This window comes from Chlamydotis macqueenii, chromosome 1, assembly GCF_036417535.1.
Source record: "Chlamydotis macqueenii isolate bChlMac1 chromosome 1, bChlMac1.mat, whole genome shotgun sequence".
In the NCBI taxonomy this organism is placed as follows: domain Eukaryota; kingdom Metazoa; phylum Chordata; class Aves; order Otidiformes; family Otididae; genus Chlamydotis; species Chlamydotis macqueenii.
The window spans coordinates 22,055,856-22,074,418 of record NC_141556.1 but is presented as its reverse complement, the minus strand read 5'-3'; the positions used below and the strand labels follow the sequence as shown (position 1 = coordinate 22,074,418).

Here is an 18,563-nt window from a genome sequence, read left to right as displayed (position 1 = left end):
AGTACAGATGGACAAGCAGTAGCCCATCTTTCTCCCTGTTCTTCCATAGCTTGTATGTTGAGGAAGACTTAAAAGAGCACAGTTCAACCTGAGCCAATACCAAGCTTACAGAGGGGTAGAGGAAGAATTTACCAGAGTACACTTAAACTCACAGTGTAAGATGGTGGTCTCTTTGGAAAGGAGAAACCTTTGCATTAAGCCAAGCTTTTCCCAAGATTTCAGGTACCTGAACCAGCAGTAGAGTCCTTTAGAAAGAAGTTCTAGGATTCTGTGAAGTTCAGGAAGTTAAGTAATAGCTAATGACTTGATAATCTTGGAGGTCTTTTCCAACCTTAAAGATTCCATGACGGAACAACTTTTTTTTTCTGCTGACATGGCAATGATGACAACTAACTTTCCCCTGAAACCTCAACTGAAACACCGTCAATAAGTAACTTGCAAGCAAGTCAGCTCCCATCCTCCTCCCACACCCTTGAGGAACAAGCTCAGATAGCATGATCCTGAACAGCAACTTTTAGCATAAAGGTTTTTAAAGACCATGGAAACAAACTAAATGGTACAAGACCAGAGTGGGAATGGAAGAATGCCGCTGAGCAGCGTGAACGAACAGGTACCCCACCTGCACGCTTCTCATACAATGAGACTCTGTTAAGAGCACACAAATAAACAGACAATGAACCTGGGTCTGAGTACTGGGGTAGTTTAAGGTTCACGCTAAATTGGCCAAATGACCTTGCCTGAGTCAGCTGGCTTACAAACTGCACCCATGATTTTAGTAAATATTTACACGTATTGTATGCAAACATACTGAACCTGAATAAACTTTACCACTGTGATTTTTAAGTGCAAATATATAACGTCTCCCTTAATTCTGCTCTTATTGTATTAAAAAAACCCCACAAACACCACATTCAATTGCTCCCCCCAAACCCGAGCCTGCACAAATTCTCTAAAAATAGATAAGTATCAATCTGAAGGTTCACAAGAAATGAACTACTTAATTAAATGAAACATAGCTTAAAACAAGCAACAATGGATCTATTCCTCCATTAAAGAGGACTCGAAGTCCCTGCATAGAGAAAGCAGTAAATAAATGCTAGAAGTACTATTAGTTAAAGACATCAGACAAAAATGGATCAGATTCCTGACTTGCTATTTTTGTCTTCACATAACAACAACTCCATTTGGATGTTTGAAATTCAGCCTGCCTCAACACAAAATATTGCTTTCTACTTGCAAGGCGGTATGAATAAAGGAAAGACTTTCAGCCTCAACACATTTAAATTACTGATGCAGACGGACTGTTGATTGTCACTGGTTTGCTCCAATGAGCAAAGATTGCTTCAAATCAAGCACAGCTGAGGACTGTTGCAGATGCATCCAAATGTAGGGTTGTTTCAATAACTTAATAGCACTTTGATGTGTGCCTTGCTGAATTCTTCACTGCTGAAGGAGGACCAGAGTCTTCAGTTCACAGCAAAAAATAAAACAAGGCAGTTATGAAGATCATGTAACACAGAGCTCTGAAGCCCACAGCGGAGGTTTACTGCAATATGGTAGTCTGCTCCTGGTCTCCTGAGCACAAGCAGCTGCTGTAGCAGTTGCTCCCTCCTCTTCTGCCTCTTCCTTTACCTCGCTGAAGCCTTCTGCTTCTTCGAATGGATTCTCCAAGAGTTTCAGTACATTTCTTACCTAGAAAGAAAAGGCAAGACGATGTAGAGAAGAACCTCACAGCAAATAATGGTTGAGTATGTTGTATTTAATACACAAACTCCAGAAAAGCCAAATATTAAATAGATAAACAATATGCATATCAAATAAACTGAAAACTGTAAAATCAAAACTGACTGAGTGTTCTGGTTTTGTTAGTGGGGGGGGGCCTAAGGTGGTAGCTTCTGTAGGAAACTGCTAGAAGTCGCTCCCCTTTGTTCAGTGGACTCGGCCGGGCCTAGGGCAGACCCGCTGCTGGCCAAGGCCGAGCCAATTGGTAGCAGAATGTCCCGTGATAACGCCTCTGCGATAACGTATTTAAGTAGGGGAAAACAGGAAAAAGAGGAGGAGAAGATGTGAAGCAGCTGAGCAGGGGGCAGAGAGGGGGAGGCGCGAGCCTCATGGGCCTTGCAGGCCTCACCCTCTGGCCTCCCGCCAGGCAGCCGACTGGGCCCAACTCGGCCCGGCCCGGCTGCAGGAAGTGGAGAGGAGATGAGAAGTGAATAAGATGGAAAAAGGATCCTGAGAGGCGTCTGCCAGCCTGTTGTGAGGAACGGCTGCAGACGCCAAGGTCAGTTCAGAAGGAGGGGGAGGAGTAATACGGCTTCTGGCCAAGATTCCTCTGCAACTCGTGGTGAAGACCATGGTGGAGCGGGTTGTCCCCCTGCAGCCCATGGAGGTCCACGGAGGGGCAGAGATCCACCTGCAGCCCGTGGAGGACCCCACGCCGGAGCAGGTGGAGGCCTGAAGGAGGCTGTGGCCTGTGGAGGGCCTGCTGGGACAGCTGTTCTAGAGGGACTGCACCCCGTGGAAGAGATGACCCACGCCGGAGCAGTTTCACGAAGGACTGTGGCCCGTGGGAGGGACCCCACGCTGGAGCAGAGGAGGAATGCGAGGAGTTCTTCCCCCGACGATGATACAGCGGCGTAAAACAACGCGTGATGAACTGACCGCGACCCCCATTCCCTTTCCCCCCCCCCGTGCTGCTCGGGAGGGGAAGGTAGTAGAGATAATGTTAAGCCCGGGAAGAGGGAGGGGTGGGGGGAGGTTATCTTGTTCCCTGTCTCATTCTCCTGCTAATTTTAGAAATAAATGAATAGTTTTCCCCAAGTCGAGTCTGTTTTGCCCGTGACGGTAACTTTAAGGATTTCTCCCCGTCCTTATCTCAAACCTTGAGCTGTTTTTTCTTATATCATCTCCTCCTATTCTCTCGGAGGGTGGGGGGAGCGAGAGACAGACTGCGTAGTCTGGTCCTGATCAGGGCTGAACTACGACACTGAGTTTGTATCTGTATCAAACTCGACCTCAAATAACTTGAAATGCAAGTCTAAAATAAAAGTTTTAATGTAATTTCTCAGAATAAATTAATTGTCCCATATTCTGCATGTAACAATCCACATACTGAACTCCACAGGTGAAAGCCAGGACTTTTGAAAAATAACAGCACGGCAAGGAACAAGTATAAATTCATCCCCAGCTGCCTCCCACAGCAAACACCATTCAGAAGACAGTGAAAGCAGAGGTAAGCATCTTGTCCTGGGATCAGCCTACAAAAGCTGGTGAAGTTCAGATTTTCAGTTTCTTTTTGCTCTGCAGTCATTAAAACCACAGCTCCCTCAAAAATAATACAGACCTTCCAAACAGCAAATTCCCAATCCACCAAACTGCCCAAGATGCTAGAATGAATCTCACCTAGCATAGTGTGAGTCATAAACAGCATCACTACACATCCACACAGACCTAGAGAAATGTTAAGCAGTAACGGCTTACCTCTGAGAAATCCCCATTTTCAGCTGCTTCTATGGCATTCTGGGCAATATAATTTCTCAAGATATATTTTGGATTGTTTGAATTCATGACCTTCACACGATGGGCATTCCAGGCATCAGCATCACTAACACTTTCTGTTTCTTTTTGCAAACGGACTCTAAAATTAAGGAAGTGAAAGCAACTGGTTCAGTTCAAGATCCACATGTAAATGTTGACCTGTTTCCTTGCCTTTTGATCCTTAGTGTGCAGTTCTTAATGAGTATTACATCACCTATAATCTTATCTGTTTATAAAACCCAGCACAACAACAGATTACAAACCACCACTTCACTTAAAAGCAGCATTACAGACCATCAGCAGGTCCTGAGGAGGCTTGAGGAAGTGACACACCTTGCCTGTTTCTCTGAAAAGTCCGATTAAGACACCCCACCCCACACACACACAGAGGTGCGTGGTCTGTCCTGTACTGCTGTGCAAAAATCTTCACATGCACAACTTGGCTTAAGTACTTCTATGCTTGTTTACTGGTTAAAGCTTTTGATGTTCTGATAAAAGTAAAGGGATGCAATGCAGCTGGGGCAGTCTGACCTACCTTTTTAGCAGGAATACTTGCTAGAACTCTCAGACCCACTGGAGAACAAGATCACAGGGAACCAGATGAGGAAAGGAGTCCTGATCAAATCTATGCAGCCGAAACAACTAAAGCTCTACTAAAGGGTTGTCTTTGTAAAAACATCTCCTGTTAACACTAAGTTTTCAGGCTTTTAAGTTACACCTATTAGTATAGCATGGACAGTTTTTTTCCTGGCCGTGACATCTTTTACAGTTACTCTTTGATTAAGACTGCTTCTACTTGCTTTCTCTATTAATACATAGATTTTTCTTTCACAAAAAAAATTCTAAAAGGATGAAATGCTTAGCGGTCAGTCAATTGTAGTCACTGAATACTTAATAGCTCACAACTGAAATTAGTCTCTGCTAGAATCAACATCAACATTCTTGAAGTACTTTTAATACTAGATTTGATGCCAGGTGATTTCTACACCCTCACTCCTCCCCAAAATCTAGTAAACAAAATATACAGATGCCCTTGAACTTGCACAGCAACAGACACAGTGATCTTGGAGTAGTTAATATTCTGAGTTGCATGCACCCCACATCCCACCCAACCTATACACTTTGAGACAGGGTGTCTTTCGTGAGACAGGCACGCTGTTCTCAAATAAAACGCAGAACAAATATACTGCTCTGAATACTGAGAAACCTTACCTGTATTTCTCCAGCCATTCTTTCCAGTGTCTTTTATTCCTGCTTAGTAAATCAGCTGCTGTTAACTGCTGCAGTTTAGAGAATTGTTCAATGCGTTCTAATTCTTTATTTATATTAGCTTTTGTTCCAATTAATGCAAACAGCTGAGGATTAGACTGAGCCAACATAAGCATCATTGACAGTTGTCTGGGAACAAGAGAAACAAACATTAGATATTAAAGTTGAGCTGCCTGTCAAGAATCATCTTTTTGCAACCATAAAGTAGATATGAAAACATTCACAATAACCTATAATTTCACTAGAGAGGTTAAATAACAGTACTTTATAATTAACAGAACGATTTTATAATAAATTATCCTAATTTTACTGTTCCTTCCCCCTTCTTCAGTGTGTTTAATTCACATTTCTGTGGTACACAAATTGCAGACAGCAGATTTTTCAGAATTACCAGTTGGGTTTACATGTGCAATTCTCATCAAAACACCCTTGGAACTTTGAAAGGAATTTAGAATATGGAATTTGATCTTACTTCGGTAACAAGATAATACAGAATCCATAAGGCTGTTTTTTTAAAAATTTCCTAACGTTAATACTGTAACAGCATGCAGAATAAGGCTCTAACACCTACCAACCTTACCAGTACTAAGAAAAACTCAAACAAAATGGGGAAAGATACCTCATTTAAGTAATATGAGACAACAGTTTACTTTTTTAAATTTAGCCAGTCTAAATCACAGAATGAGAACTACTTTGTGGTAGTAATTTCCTAACAATTTCCTTTGCTGCAAGTTTGACTAGTATTGTATCTTTTTACATTTGACTAGGTTAGCTGGTGCCTTACAATAGCTTCACCTTATTTTCGACACCATGCTAGCCAACTTTTCTTTTTCCTAGATTAGCAACTGTACTAGAGCAAAAGGTAAAATGAAAAACAATGTTAAGTTGCAGCATATCAAAACACATTAAGTATTTTCATTTCCTTCTATGAATGCATTTATAAACAAAGGAGAAAAGAAACATTATTCCCTGGCATCAAAACAGACAACTCAGTATATCAGCTTATATTGTCCTACTTTTAATAAGCAAAGATAAGCCAGGTACTTTGATTTTGAGTTTATATAAACTCAAAAATACTATCCAAATCTGATTTACACATCCGACGTGCCCAGCTCTACGATATCCAAGAGCTGTGACAAAAATAAATTATGTACTCACTTTAACACAGTACTATGGCCCTCCAAAGCTTTACATCCACGTAACGATGATTTATAGCTACCTTTTGTGTTCCTCTAAGCCTGAAATTAATTTTTAAAAAATATTGTCTCATCTGTCATCCAAGCTATCTTCATATTGCATGATATCTGTTTAGAATTTCAAAGTAGCTGAAACCTGGAACTTAATTAAACAAGCAGTATCCACCACCTTAATTTAGTTCCTTTTCATTTTGCTGTTATTGCCACTAAAAGTTAAATAAATCAGTAATATCTCCAAAATGAATAAATGACTACAGCCAGCCACGTTGGCATAACACCAAACTCGTACAAACAAGTTTCACACCAGCCCATCTTCTCAACTCCCCGCTTTGTGGTATCAACAGACAGAAAAAAGCTGAAGAATTTGGTAGGTTTGTTACCTTCGTAGAACGCTAATTAACTGAGTGGGTTGAGGGGGAAACACATGACACCCGACTCAAAAGATCCCCACTTTAATTTTTTCACCGTCTGGGAAGATACCAGAACAAACAAACAAAAAAAAAAAAAAAAAGAACCAAAAACAAACAAACAAACAAAAAAACCCAAACAAAAACGCCAAATAAATTCATGGGTGTCACTCATTTGCTGTTTTCCACTGCTCCAAAAAGTGAAAAATGGCTGCAATCACTGTTATAAGCAGCCATTGAACCAAACTTACCATCTTTCCATGCCCAGAGCAGCAGCTGGGCTGCAGAACATAACCAATCAAATGGAAATGGACAGCATTACACAGCTTTCAGAGCCTAAAGTGTGTGTTTAGGTTATGCTTAGCCCAGAACACAGTGATTATTTGCTGACAGTACACTGGCAGAACATAATGAATCCATTTCTTCTATAAAATATTTCTGCACCATTTCACTATCTGGCACTCTCACTGCTCAGACAACATTAGCCCAAGAACCAAATGCTGCAAGTCACTGCTGAGCATTCACCAGTCACAAAATCCACAAGAATTTGCACTGCTGTAGATCATGATGTGTCTACTTAACAGTGACATTTCCACATTTAGTCAAATATTACATAGCATGCAGAGTCCATTATGGTTATGATAAAAGTAAAAGCACGCGTCAAAAGCATTTAAGTAAAGACGGGTATTACCTTGGATCCATCTGTGGTTTGAAAGCAACTTTCAGTTCTTCCACAGAAGCACACTGACTTGTAAGCTTTTCTAAGAAATCTTCCAATTCTGAAGGATCAGAGTCTACTGAGAATGAACTCAGCAAGTAGAAAATATTTGTGAAGTCTCCACCTGAAAAAGTAAACTCTGAGTAACGCAACTAATAAATCAGCAGGAAAAGAGGTCCCATATTTTCTTTTTATCCTCCTCCCCGCCACAGCAGTAGAGGCCACCACTCCAAATAGGCAAATAAACTGCTTCCTCAGCAAGGGTGCAAATGTGAGATGGGGTGCTCTCTATCAAGGCAACAACTGCCCCCACAGTTCACAAGAAGGTAATTATTTTTCAGCCTTTCATTCTTCTCTCAGATGACAACGTACTTGCACAAGGATGCTTTCTTGTAAGGTCAAGTCAAAAACTACATTGTGGTTTGCCTGCAAGATACTGAGGGACTATTAAATAATAACCCGCTGTGTTCCTCACCAACCTGTGAGATGCATGGTTTCAAGGAGTTCAGACACCAGTTTACTATCCTCTTCTAATTCCAGTTGGATTAGGCCTAGTTTCTTTCTCATCTTCTGCAAATAATGTTTCTCAAATTCTGCATCATATTCCTCTTCCAGGATGAGTTCACTTATTTCCAAGGGAAGCTCTGGAACCAGAGCTTCAGCAAGCTTCCCCAGGTTCCACTTGCAAATCTCTGGCTGCTTGTTGTAAGCATAGCGCCCTGTGTTATCAGAACCATTGCAAATGTGCTCAGGGTCATACCTACAAAAGAAGAAATAGTTAGCATTCTTCTAGTTATCTGGACACCAATATCGTGAGAAGTAGTATTTTTATTAATTTCCTAATGGAGACTAAAATAAAGAATTGGAAAGGGAACACTCCTTGATTCTTTTCCCAAAGTTACCTCATTAGATATCTTCCTGCCCTGTCAAACACTGAGGAAGCCCCAGAGGCGACAAGTACAGTCTAACAGTTAGAGATGTTGTCAATCCAGTTAAAAACAAGTTGAAAAGAAGAATTACAGGACAACTAGAACTAAGTTAATCTACTTTGCCATAAAGAGGATTCACAAATCTACTTCAGAGTTAAAGTATTAAAGCAATTGTGAACATCAGGATAGTTCTGCGTAGCAAATACACACGCACATTGCAAATAATTACACCACACTGACCTGTCCATAAATCCAAAAGGGCCGTAGTCAATGGTTAGTCCAACTATGCTCATATTATCTGTATTCAGCACGCCATGGCAAAACCCAACACACTGCCATTCAGCAACCAATCTTGCCGTCCGTTTTGTTATCTAAAAGAGATATTTTTTTTTCATTTTCAACATAACTTGTTTCCAACACATTCATATATTTCCCAGCATTTCCTAGCCTGAACGGATGTTTCTACAGCTCCGGTGGAAGCAGATTCTGGCAGTATGTTGTACGCACACATATCTTAAGGACAGCTTGCCTCTCTCCTCCTGTTAGGAACAGCCCTGTTTCTCATTTCCGTTTGCCTCGTCTTCTTTCCTGCCATGCCTGACTTGCAAGTCAGCTGGACAGCTTCAAAAACAAACTGGAGACAGAACACTGAAATGTTTGACACCAGACTTGCCTACTATTCTAGATATTATACAAATACATTATTTTGCTTGCTACTAATTTTAAAGACCCTTCAACTACAGGCAGGAGAAAACATAAGCAAAGTCTAAGAAATATGCAACACAGCCCAATGTAAAGTTTGTCTTTTGGTTACCTGGTATGTAGGAGTGATTTACAGAAAGGTAAATGGTTTAAACAAAAAATTATACCTTGCTAAGACATTTTAGCACTGATAAGCAGTTCTCTCAATTTGCTGAGAGTGGAAAAAAGCTACAAGATTAAGTAAAAATATTCCAAGAATGACAATTTTATTTAAATCCAACTCCTCTTCACTGAATGCATGCTTCACCAGAGATTTTCAGTTGCTTAACTGAGAGTTATTGTTGTGGAATCCTTGACTGTAATCACTGCACATGCCTCATTCTTCACAGAAATAGTGTAATATTTTAAAATAGTTCCAGTTATTTAATTTAATTAGCCCATCTCTCAACTACAACTACATATGCCCTATGAAATCTAAAATTCTGGAAGCTAACCTGGCTTTTAAATAAACCTAGGTATTTCTAAATATTTTACTGCATTTCTATAAATAAAAGCTTTATGTAGTCATTAGCTAAAACTTTTAAATCAAACTATTTTCATTGCTAAAATAATTCATCTTCCCAAATAGCTATCAAAGTACAGAAATTCAAAGCAACTATTCTCTCCAGCAGCAATATAAGTGCATTTTATTAAGGTTTAAAAACCGAGCTAGTTAACAGAGCAGAAGCAGCTCCATGTGTCCAAAACTGATTACTGGCAGGCCATAAACCAGGCAGGGAGACACACCCCGCACAATGGCTCTGTGCCAGGAAGATGGTAAAACTTAAAAATAAAAAAATCCAGGCCACCAGGGTTGGGATGAAAGCATGCTAGCGGTAAGGCAGTTCATGACTGCTGGGTGTCTTTGTATGAATGCATCACATACTGCCAGTAAAATTAAAAATAAATCCTGCTAATGAGAACACCTGCAAGCAATTAAAGCTCGGGCACCACTCAAAGATGGCTATATTAATTAGAAAGAGATGGCTTGGCACTCACTTTGACCTTTATTCTTTTTGATCCTATTTTTCTACTCCTAGCCATACTAGAAAACAAGTATGGTGTACATGTAAATAAGAGCACTGCCTCAAGGACATGCTCATTTATACTTAAACAACACCTACAAATTATTTGAGAAGTACAGGTAACGGTGTCTGCTTTCCAGACAGTGCTGTCAAATCCAATCACCTGTACGCTTTTCCTCTATTTCTTCCACAGTGCAAAAAGAAAGATAAAACACAGAGCTGAGCTGACAGCGCTTCCCCACTATTTAAAAAGACGGCTGTGTTTGTCAAATTGGGCAAGGGATTGGCGTGCTTTTCAGATGGAGACAGGCATGGAAAGTCTCCACTAAGGAGGAAAGAAAACATGAAGAGGCTACGCCAGCACAGGCTGGAGGAGCACAGCAAACCAAACAATGGAGACAGGGGCAATAAGGAAAGTCTACCAGGATGGGAAGAGGAAACCAGTAGTAAGGAGGCCTGGAAGAGCAGCCAAAAGCAGAGAGGCAAGACTGGGCACACACATCTGCAAAGATCCCCAAGTCTCAGGACTTTTCTGCCATCTGAAAGCAAGCACATCAACTACAGAGCTGGACACGCACACAGCTGGTGACGAGACACAGTCCTCATCATCAGCTCCAATCATTCAAACACAAAAGGCCTGTCCAGCGAAGTTACACTCTTCTGCAGCCAGCAGTGGACCACACCACATCTTGCTTCTGAAGAACTAATGTAAGTTTGCACAGGTTGCGTTAAAAAAAACTTAAAAACCACACCACCAAAATAGCCCACCACAAAACCACCTCGCAACACAAATTCACAACCCACAAAATTTAGAGAATGTCAGATTTTAAGCCTGCCTTTTTGAGCCCTTATTGGCCTGATAAGAACATGCATCATGTTGCAGCTACTCCCTCAGTCCCTACCAGATAATTTCAGATTTCAAAGCACCACAACTGCTTCTATGTAGACTAATTAAATGCACCAGACTGTAGTATTTTTTAATTATTCTGTTTGCTAGCTAGTTATGAGATTATTATTTGGATTGTAACATTATTTAAACCTCCAAATCGGAGCCTTTATTACAGTTCTCCAGTAATTTCAAGTTGGATCTCTTCTGCAAGGGTAGCATTACTATATTCCTGTCACTAAAACACAAAGAGAAGCATCCTTCCCTGAACTCCAATTCTTTCTTTCATTACTAAGATAGAAGAATATAGCAGTAGCAATTCAATATCAAGAATAGCAATTCAGTATCAACAGTGATGCAAAAGGTATATTCAGGAGATCAAGTTTAGATACCAATTAATTTAGCTATATTTTATTTCAAAGAGAAATACAGCAATTCTACATTTACTAATGTTATTGTTCTGATTTTTATTACGAGTCTCCAGTAATTGTTAATGTCTAAATTCACACAGTAATTGAAAAAGGGTTCAAAACAGGTCTCTGAGAAATCACCTAGTCTCTCCTCTGGGCCACTGCAGAATGACCTGATACTACACCACATCTACAACATATTTATCTCACTTGATCTCACCATTCCCAAAGTTGGAGGTTTTGCAACTTCCTCAGGCAAGCCCTCACAGTGCTTGACTGCCTTTAAACATATGAATTCTAAACCGTGAAGTAAAAGTGATTTGCATTCAGCATTCCTGTTTGTAATGTGGAAAATGAGAGACAGGAAGCGACTCGATGTTGTCAGTATTTTACAAGACGATGCCTTGCAAGTGACTTCTCGGTAGCGTCAACTCATCATCTGGCAGTCAGGGCCAGAATTCCCCCTTGCAGTGTAAGACACTCTCAGCAAATGGAGACAAGTCTTGGCAAGCATTCCCAGAGCAGAGAAATAATGATTTACCATTAAAAACGTTAAACCGCTTTCACTGGTTTGATCAATATCAACATTGCTTTCATCAATAAGCAGTTCTATTAAAAGTGTTTTATCCAAAGAAAAGGATAGTTCAGGCAGCCGGATGATACAAGGTATTAACCGACTCCAGTCATCCGTACTTGCAGATGAAGTTGCTAAAGATGACTGCTACGGATCTATGAAAAGAACCTGATCTTTCTTACCTCTTTGAAGAAAGCAGCATTCCTCTGAATACTGCTGTCTGAATAAGCCTCCTGGATTTCCGGATAGAAAGTGCTGATCACATAATCAAGCATCTGTATTCGAATATCATTTCGGTTAACGCTGGGACCCTTGCGTCCTGTGTATTCATCAGCAGGTTTAAAAATTTCAAAAGAACCAAATCTGTTTTAAAATAACAAAAACGTGCTTTAGTATTAACTGATACTATTATACATATACATGCACATATTCCTTATGTCTCACCTTCCTCTCATATTCTGGTAGCTTAAAAGAAACAATGCAACTTCCCGAAACTCCTAATGTTTTATGTCGGAGCAGGAACCTCGTACACTTCTCAGGCAGGGAAAGTACACCCAAACTTTGACGCTACTACATTAAAACAGCTTTGGAATTAAGGGTAGAGCTATAATCTACCACTACTACCAACATCAAAAGAAGCACATATTCTGTGCAGACATAAACATCAAAAATCTCTTTGGAGGTCTGCAGAACTCGGTTCTTTCTACTAAGCTCTCATCCTTAGTGTTTATCTGTTTGGGTGCAAAGACACCAGCTCATCCCATTCGCTGGACAAGAGCAGCAGCTTCCTACAGCCCAGCAAAAGAGTTCCAAGCCTCCAGAACAAGAAACATGCAAATGCTCCTGTTATGGAAATACACTTAAAATGGCATTTTAAAAGACTGCTGTGCCTGGTTTTAAAAGAATAAAAAACCCCAACAAAACAGACTGCTACCTTATAAACGTAGAAGCTATTCTCAGAACAACTGTACATCTTTCACTTTTTGGATTCCCATCGTAAAATATGTCACGGACAACTTTCGAGTCGGATGTCACGCACGTTCCAGCCCTTGTTGTTGGTATTCCTAGGTGAAACATGGCCTCGCTGCACAGGAACTCCCGTATGCTCGACCGCAGGACTTTCCGACCATCAGCTTGTCTGAAGACAAGAAGGCACAGTTAGTTTTCAGGCTATAAAGGCGGGAACTCCTGTCTCCCCTTAGCAGTGGAGAAACAAAAGCCAAGAAGTGATGTGCTCTGTCCACAGTCACGCAACAAAGTAGTGGCAGATCTGAGAACAAAAGTCAGACCTTCAAACTTCTGTTAAAGCTCAACTAGACGGACACACTTGCAATGAAGACCACACATAATATAAAAAAATAAACCTTCCAGTTACACATTACCGTTCTAATCATTAACTCTGTCGCTTTTATTGACACAATAAATCTTTAAAAAAGATTTTGGACAAGTACAGCCATTTCATTTAGCTCTCACTAAAATGTCTACAGTTACGCCTCTTGAAAAATAATATTATTTTGGATCTTCCTGGGTAAGTAATCTATAAATGGGGTGTTAAATACAGGCACTCATGGCAGTTGCATTAAACACCTGAACACATAGAAAAGAGCAAACCAGCTGATTTAATAGATACCAAGTAAACAGAACAGGCGTGAGGGGTTCTCAGCCCACACTCCCAGCACTTCAGAAGCTGCAGGCAAGCAGGAGAACTGCCCAGGGCAGACCTACCACGCTACCACCGTATCTGGGATTCTCACTGCGATTTCCTTAACCTGCACAGGCCTGAAGGCCTTTAGAGCACCACATGCATGAAACCGAGATGTTACCAAGCCTGTGCACAGCTGGAACAGAAAGTACACAAAATGCAAGTTGGAAAATTACCTGAAAGATCTAAGGCAGCGCAGGCTAAACTGACTAATGAAGAGAGCCACCATCCCTTGCAGGGATTTGGTCAGTATGCCATTTTTGGGGCTCTTCCACCATTCCCTCCCACAGCCGGGAAGGACGGAAGAAAGGCACCGCTGGCAGTGGGGCTGGAGCACGACCAAACCAAACGCTTGCTTTGCAAACACCATCTGCAGGGCAGCGCGGCAGCAAGCAGTCCGGTGGCTACGGCACACGGCTGTCCCCGCTTTCACCAGGGTGTGCGTCCTCCTAAGGGGGAAACCTCAGAGGACAACGAGGGACAGAGCTAACCAGGTACCGCCCGAAGGAGATGCAGTTACAGTCTTGATTTCCAGAGGAAAATTTTGCCACTTTCTGGTTTGACGTTTAAGCATTGCACTTGCTGCAGCGAGGAGAGGAAAAAAACCCACAAAACTCCCAGGGTTCAAGGGATGACCTCTGCCTCGGGAAGGCTCCTCAGCACAAAACCCGCTGGAAAAGCACGTCGCTGAGGCCGCGAGTGGGCAGGGAAGCCCGTCTCCGTCCCCCCTCCCCACACGGCGAGCTCGCCACGCAGAGGGGCTCCGCGCGTGGGCACAGCTGCTCCAAAAACGGCCACCGCCCCTCCCCGCGCCGCCTTACCGGGAGAAGGGGGTGAGGCCGGCGCCCTTGAGCTGGATCTCCCAGCGCTCGCCCCCCGGGCACAGCACCTCGCCGAGGTACATGGCGGCGCCGTCGCCCAGCTGCCCGGCGAAGCTGCCGAACTGGTGGCCGCAGTAGCAGTGCGCCGCCGGCTCCGAGCCCGCCAGCAGCCTGTTCCCGCTGAAGTACAGAGCCGCCTCGGCCTCCGCCGCCTCCCGATCGGCCCCCGGCGCCTCCAGCCCCAGCAGCGCCAGCGCCGGCAGCGACATGGCCACCAGCCGGGGGTTCTGCAGCGGGCTGGGCCGCACCCGGGAGAAGCAGGCGCCGGGCACGGCCCGCGGCCCGCCGTCCTCCGAGGCGTCCACCGGCAGCGAGCGCAGCGCCAGGTTGTCGAAGCGCAGCGCGCCCAGCCAGCCCCCGCCGCCCGCCTGCGCGCCGCCCTCGGGGCTGCCCGGGCGCGCCGGGAGAGCGGCGGGCTCCTGCATGGCAGCACCCAGGGAGCCGGGCCGGCCCGGGCCCGCCAGCGGCGGCAGCAACCGCAGGGGGAAGCGGCCGCCCCTGCGCAGTGCCCCGGCCATCTGCCTGCCTGCGAGGCGGGGCAACGGCGCCGGGGAGCCCCGCCCGCCGCCCGGCGAACGGGCAGAGCTGGGTCTGGGCGGGAGGTGGCGCACCCTGGGGTTCGGTACCGGGAGGGGGAGCGAGGAGGGCGGGGGTGGTGGATAAAAGCCGTGTGGGTTAACCAAGTTTGGGCCTTGGAGCAGTGCACTCCCTTCGCACACGAGGCGGTGAAGCGGGTGGTGACCGCCATCGGGCTGCCGTGGCCCAGGGTCGGGGCGATTATCAGAGCCCTGCCCACCGATGAGATGTCGGGGAGGGAGATCTTAAGGCTGGTGATCAGGAATTTGGGAGAATACAAGCCTCTCAGAGATAACATGGAGGGAGCACCCTGGAGAGATGTCCAGGAGGTGTCAGCCTACGTGTGTGGGAATGTCTTACTCTGGGTGTCAAAGCAGAGGGAGAAACCGGTGACCCCTAACTTTGACATATTTGGGGTGAACACAGAGCAGGGGGATGTGGGGGTGCTGGCCTGCCATACTCCTGAGCTACACGAGCTTGGGGTCTACTTTAATCGGCTGCCCCCCTGGCGAATGCGTGGCTGCCTTGGAGAACATGGGGACCCTGGTGGGAGCCAAGGGGAAAGGGAGGGTGAAGAAGTACAGGATGGGGGCAAGGGGGGACAAATACGTTCCTAGAGGGACAATTTGGAGATACTTAATAAAGCAGGGGGTGAATGAAGGAGAGCTAGATAGTCATCCCACGGGCGTTTTAATTGCCAAAATGAAGAAAATCCTTCAGGAAAAGGGGATGAAGCAAGAGGAGATCTGGGAAAAGCTGAAACAGTTGAATCCATCATCTCCTGCTATCCCAAAGGGAAAGATATACGCGCCCTTGGAGGATCTTAAAGATTAGGAGTCCCAAGCCCTGGTGTCAGTGGGGTTAACCTCCACCACACTGACCTGGTGTGCAGGGAGAAGGGACTACGTGGAGGTACGATGGCTGTTGAAGGAGGGGGTGGGAAGTTACTTTCTTAATTGCTATGGGGTCAGAGGTGATGTTGTTAGATTATCAGGGTCCTTTACTTCCAGCTAAATCTATTCAGGTATTGGGAGTGGGAAGGGGAAAAATTAGGGGAAAAGAGGTAGAAGCCCAATTGTGGGTAGGGGAAGATAAACTGGATGGATGGATAGTTGTGGTAAAAGCAGAGACAAACATTTTAGGAGTGAATTTCCTGTCTGAGTTCAAGATAGATCTGTCCAAGGGAAAACTGTATTGCACTGCTGCTGCAGATAATGGAGCAGTTGTGGGAGTCCCTCAGTCGGTGAGGTGCCGGTCTAAAAGTAAAACAGAAGCGAGGGTAGTAAATGAAGGGTATGAGGTGGTTCCAGCCAGAGAGCCCCTTTTCCTCTCCCAGTAACTGTACCGTTCTGAAACACTGCAAGGTGATGAGGAGGCTCAGAGGGTGCAATGAAGGCTTAATAAATAGCGATTTAAAATCCTTGGTTTTATGATTTCTGTGGAAATCCAGGGGTGCAGAGTACATGGATGGTGGAAACCCCTTGCAATGAATTGTAAATCCACATTGGGTTATGCCTTTGACCCTTGGGAGCAGGCATCACTGCAAATTGATTACATGGGCCCCTTCAAGAGATCAAAGGAGGCTTTGTATCCATATGTATTTGTTGCCATTGACAGAACAACAAGATGGGTAGAGGCAACGGCAGCATGGGAGGCTACTGCTAATACCATGGTTTGGTGTTTACATGAAGGATTAAATGGATGTGGTCCTCCAATCTTAACCGATTCAGTTAAAGGAAACCATTTGTCAGATGCACCAGTCCAGAAGTTCCTGGGAGGGGTAGGGGTGCATCAGTTAACTTGCATTTCCTCCCATCCACAGTCCTCCACGGTAGTGGAGAAAGCTAATAGGTCCATCAAGGTGAGACAGAGGTTAATTGTTGAAGAAAAAGGGCTGAGCTGGGTTGAAGCACTTCTGTTTGTGTGCTAGGTACCACTGCAGCCCTTACGAGCTGGTCTGTGGCCCTACCCCACAGATGGACATCCTCTGTGGTGAGGCCAGTAAACAGCCATGTGTCTCCAATACTGATTCCATCCTAATGTGTGAGTGAGATTGGTCTTCAGTATGTAAACTGCCGGATAAAGTTCTCTTAGCACTTGGTCAGCTTGCATGAGGATCAAGACTAATGTGGAATAGTTGTGTCTAGGAGCTGCAGGAGGTAAGCTAAACCCAATGGGATGACCACAGGAGAATCGTGGGGAACAAGGCTGCCTGCAGTGGGTATCCATGCCATCATGTAAGGCTGCAACTGTCTGGGTAATGGCATCAGAAGTACCACAGCTAGGTATGGCTGTAGCAAAACTGGGACCAATGGGGCGGGAGTAAGTGGGGACAGGTTGTTTATTTGGGAGGGATTTGGGTGGAGAAGAAGACATGGCAGTAAGGTGGGCCCTGATGCTGAAGAATGAAGTATGAGGTTATAAAGTCCACTGAAGAAGACCGGAGGGCTCCTGTTGACAGTGGGAATGCAGATGCCTACAGCTGGTAGCAACACTGACCTGCAGACTCAAGCCCTGGGAAGCTGGAAGACATCTCCTGGGATAGCCTGCTGCATTCGCTCCATCAGGTCTCTGGCTGTATGTTGTGGTGTGGGGGGATGAACCTGCACCTTGCCATTTCCAAAACTGTCATTGAGGGTTAGCCATGCATGGGGCTCAGTAGATCTGAGATAGAAAGCTCCTAACTTCATAGCTGTGCATAAATATGTAACTTGATCAGTAGTATGGTACTTAGGTTATTGATTACTTTCCTGTTTTGCTAGTTTTCTCATAGCATGTTCACCAGTCAATAAACAGCGTGGCTCAGTTATGTCTCGGGAAACTGGTCTGAAGAGAGGAGTCACGCCTCAGCACAATCACCGAGCTGTGGGAGTGCTGCCTCCCGCAAGCCTTCCTCTAACAGGCCTGGGCACCCCAGAGAGCACATGTAGGACAAGGGCTGAATGCCACGTGCCCAGATGCCATTATTGGCCTGCCTGTGCATGGTCAGAGAGGTAGAAATCCATGTGTTTAGTGGGAGAAATTGCTGATACCTGTGGTGAACCATCAAGGCTACTGTGGGTTCCCCAAGTCCTCCCATTCTGCCCCATGTTAAAGAGCGGCACCAAGAGCCTGCCAGGGCGGTCACGGTGAACGGGTTTGGGTGAGAAGCCCGCAGAGCCTCCAGCTGCCTTAGAACAGCAGCAGTCCCTCACCATGACAAACAAAAATATGTTCAACTTTTAGATGAATGAGAGTAGAGGTCTACTGAGGTTGGGTCTTACATGAGGAGCAAACTAGGTCTGTTCTTAAGCAATCCACACTAATTTCAGTTGGTTTAAACGCATGATTCTTACAAAAGAGCAAAATTAAGGTGTAATAAGGAAGTTCTTCTCTAGCAATGTAATTTCTGTATTTTATAAAGTACCCTAGAAGCAACAATATCATGCTTTTTGGCAGATGTAAGTTTTTACAGTGGAGGTTAATACATTATTGCTGATTCATCAAGAATCTGCCTCTCCAGCATCAATACAATCACAACAAGAGGAAAGAGAAATGTGAGTGTATTACAAGTCAGTAATTATTCAGGATGCTCCTGTTTTGTGTCGTTTCAGTTAATACCAGGTACCACATCGGTGAGTCAAAACCCAAACCTCTCCAGGAAATGCACCCTTACCACCTTCCCTGAAGAACAGCCTCAGGGTTCAGTAGATACCTCCACTTAAAAACAGAC

At 44.4% G+C, this 18,563-nt stretch overlaps 1 protein-coding gene across 1 annotated transcript; it reads right to left on the bottom strand.

Annotated features, from left to right (window-relative positions):
- Nucleotides 1–684: 684 nt before the first annotated feature.
- On the bottom strand, nucleotides 685–14,744 carry SELENOO (selenoprotein O). The gene is made up of 9 exons (XM_086747029.1): nucleotides 14,216–14,744; nucleotides 12,627–12,830; nucleotides 11,875–12,055; nucleotides 8,297–8,427; nucleotides 7,607–7,887; nucleotides 7,101–7,251; nucleotides 4,750–4,935; nucleotides 3,481–3,637; nucleotides 685–1,692 (listed from the first exon to the last, which is right to left on the bottom strand). Exons 1-9 carry the CDS (start codon nucleotides 14,698–14,700, stop codon nucleotides 1,498–1,500), a joined length of 1,971 nt encoding a protein of 656 aa, XP_086603155.1. The 5' UTR covers nucleotides 14,701–14,744; the 3' UTR covers nucleotides 685–1,497.
- Nucleotides 14,745–18,563: the final 3,819 nt, after the last annotated feature.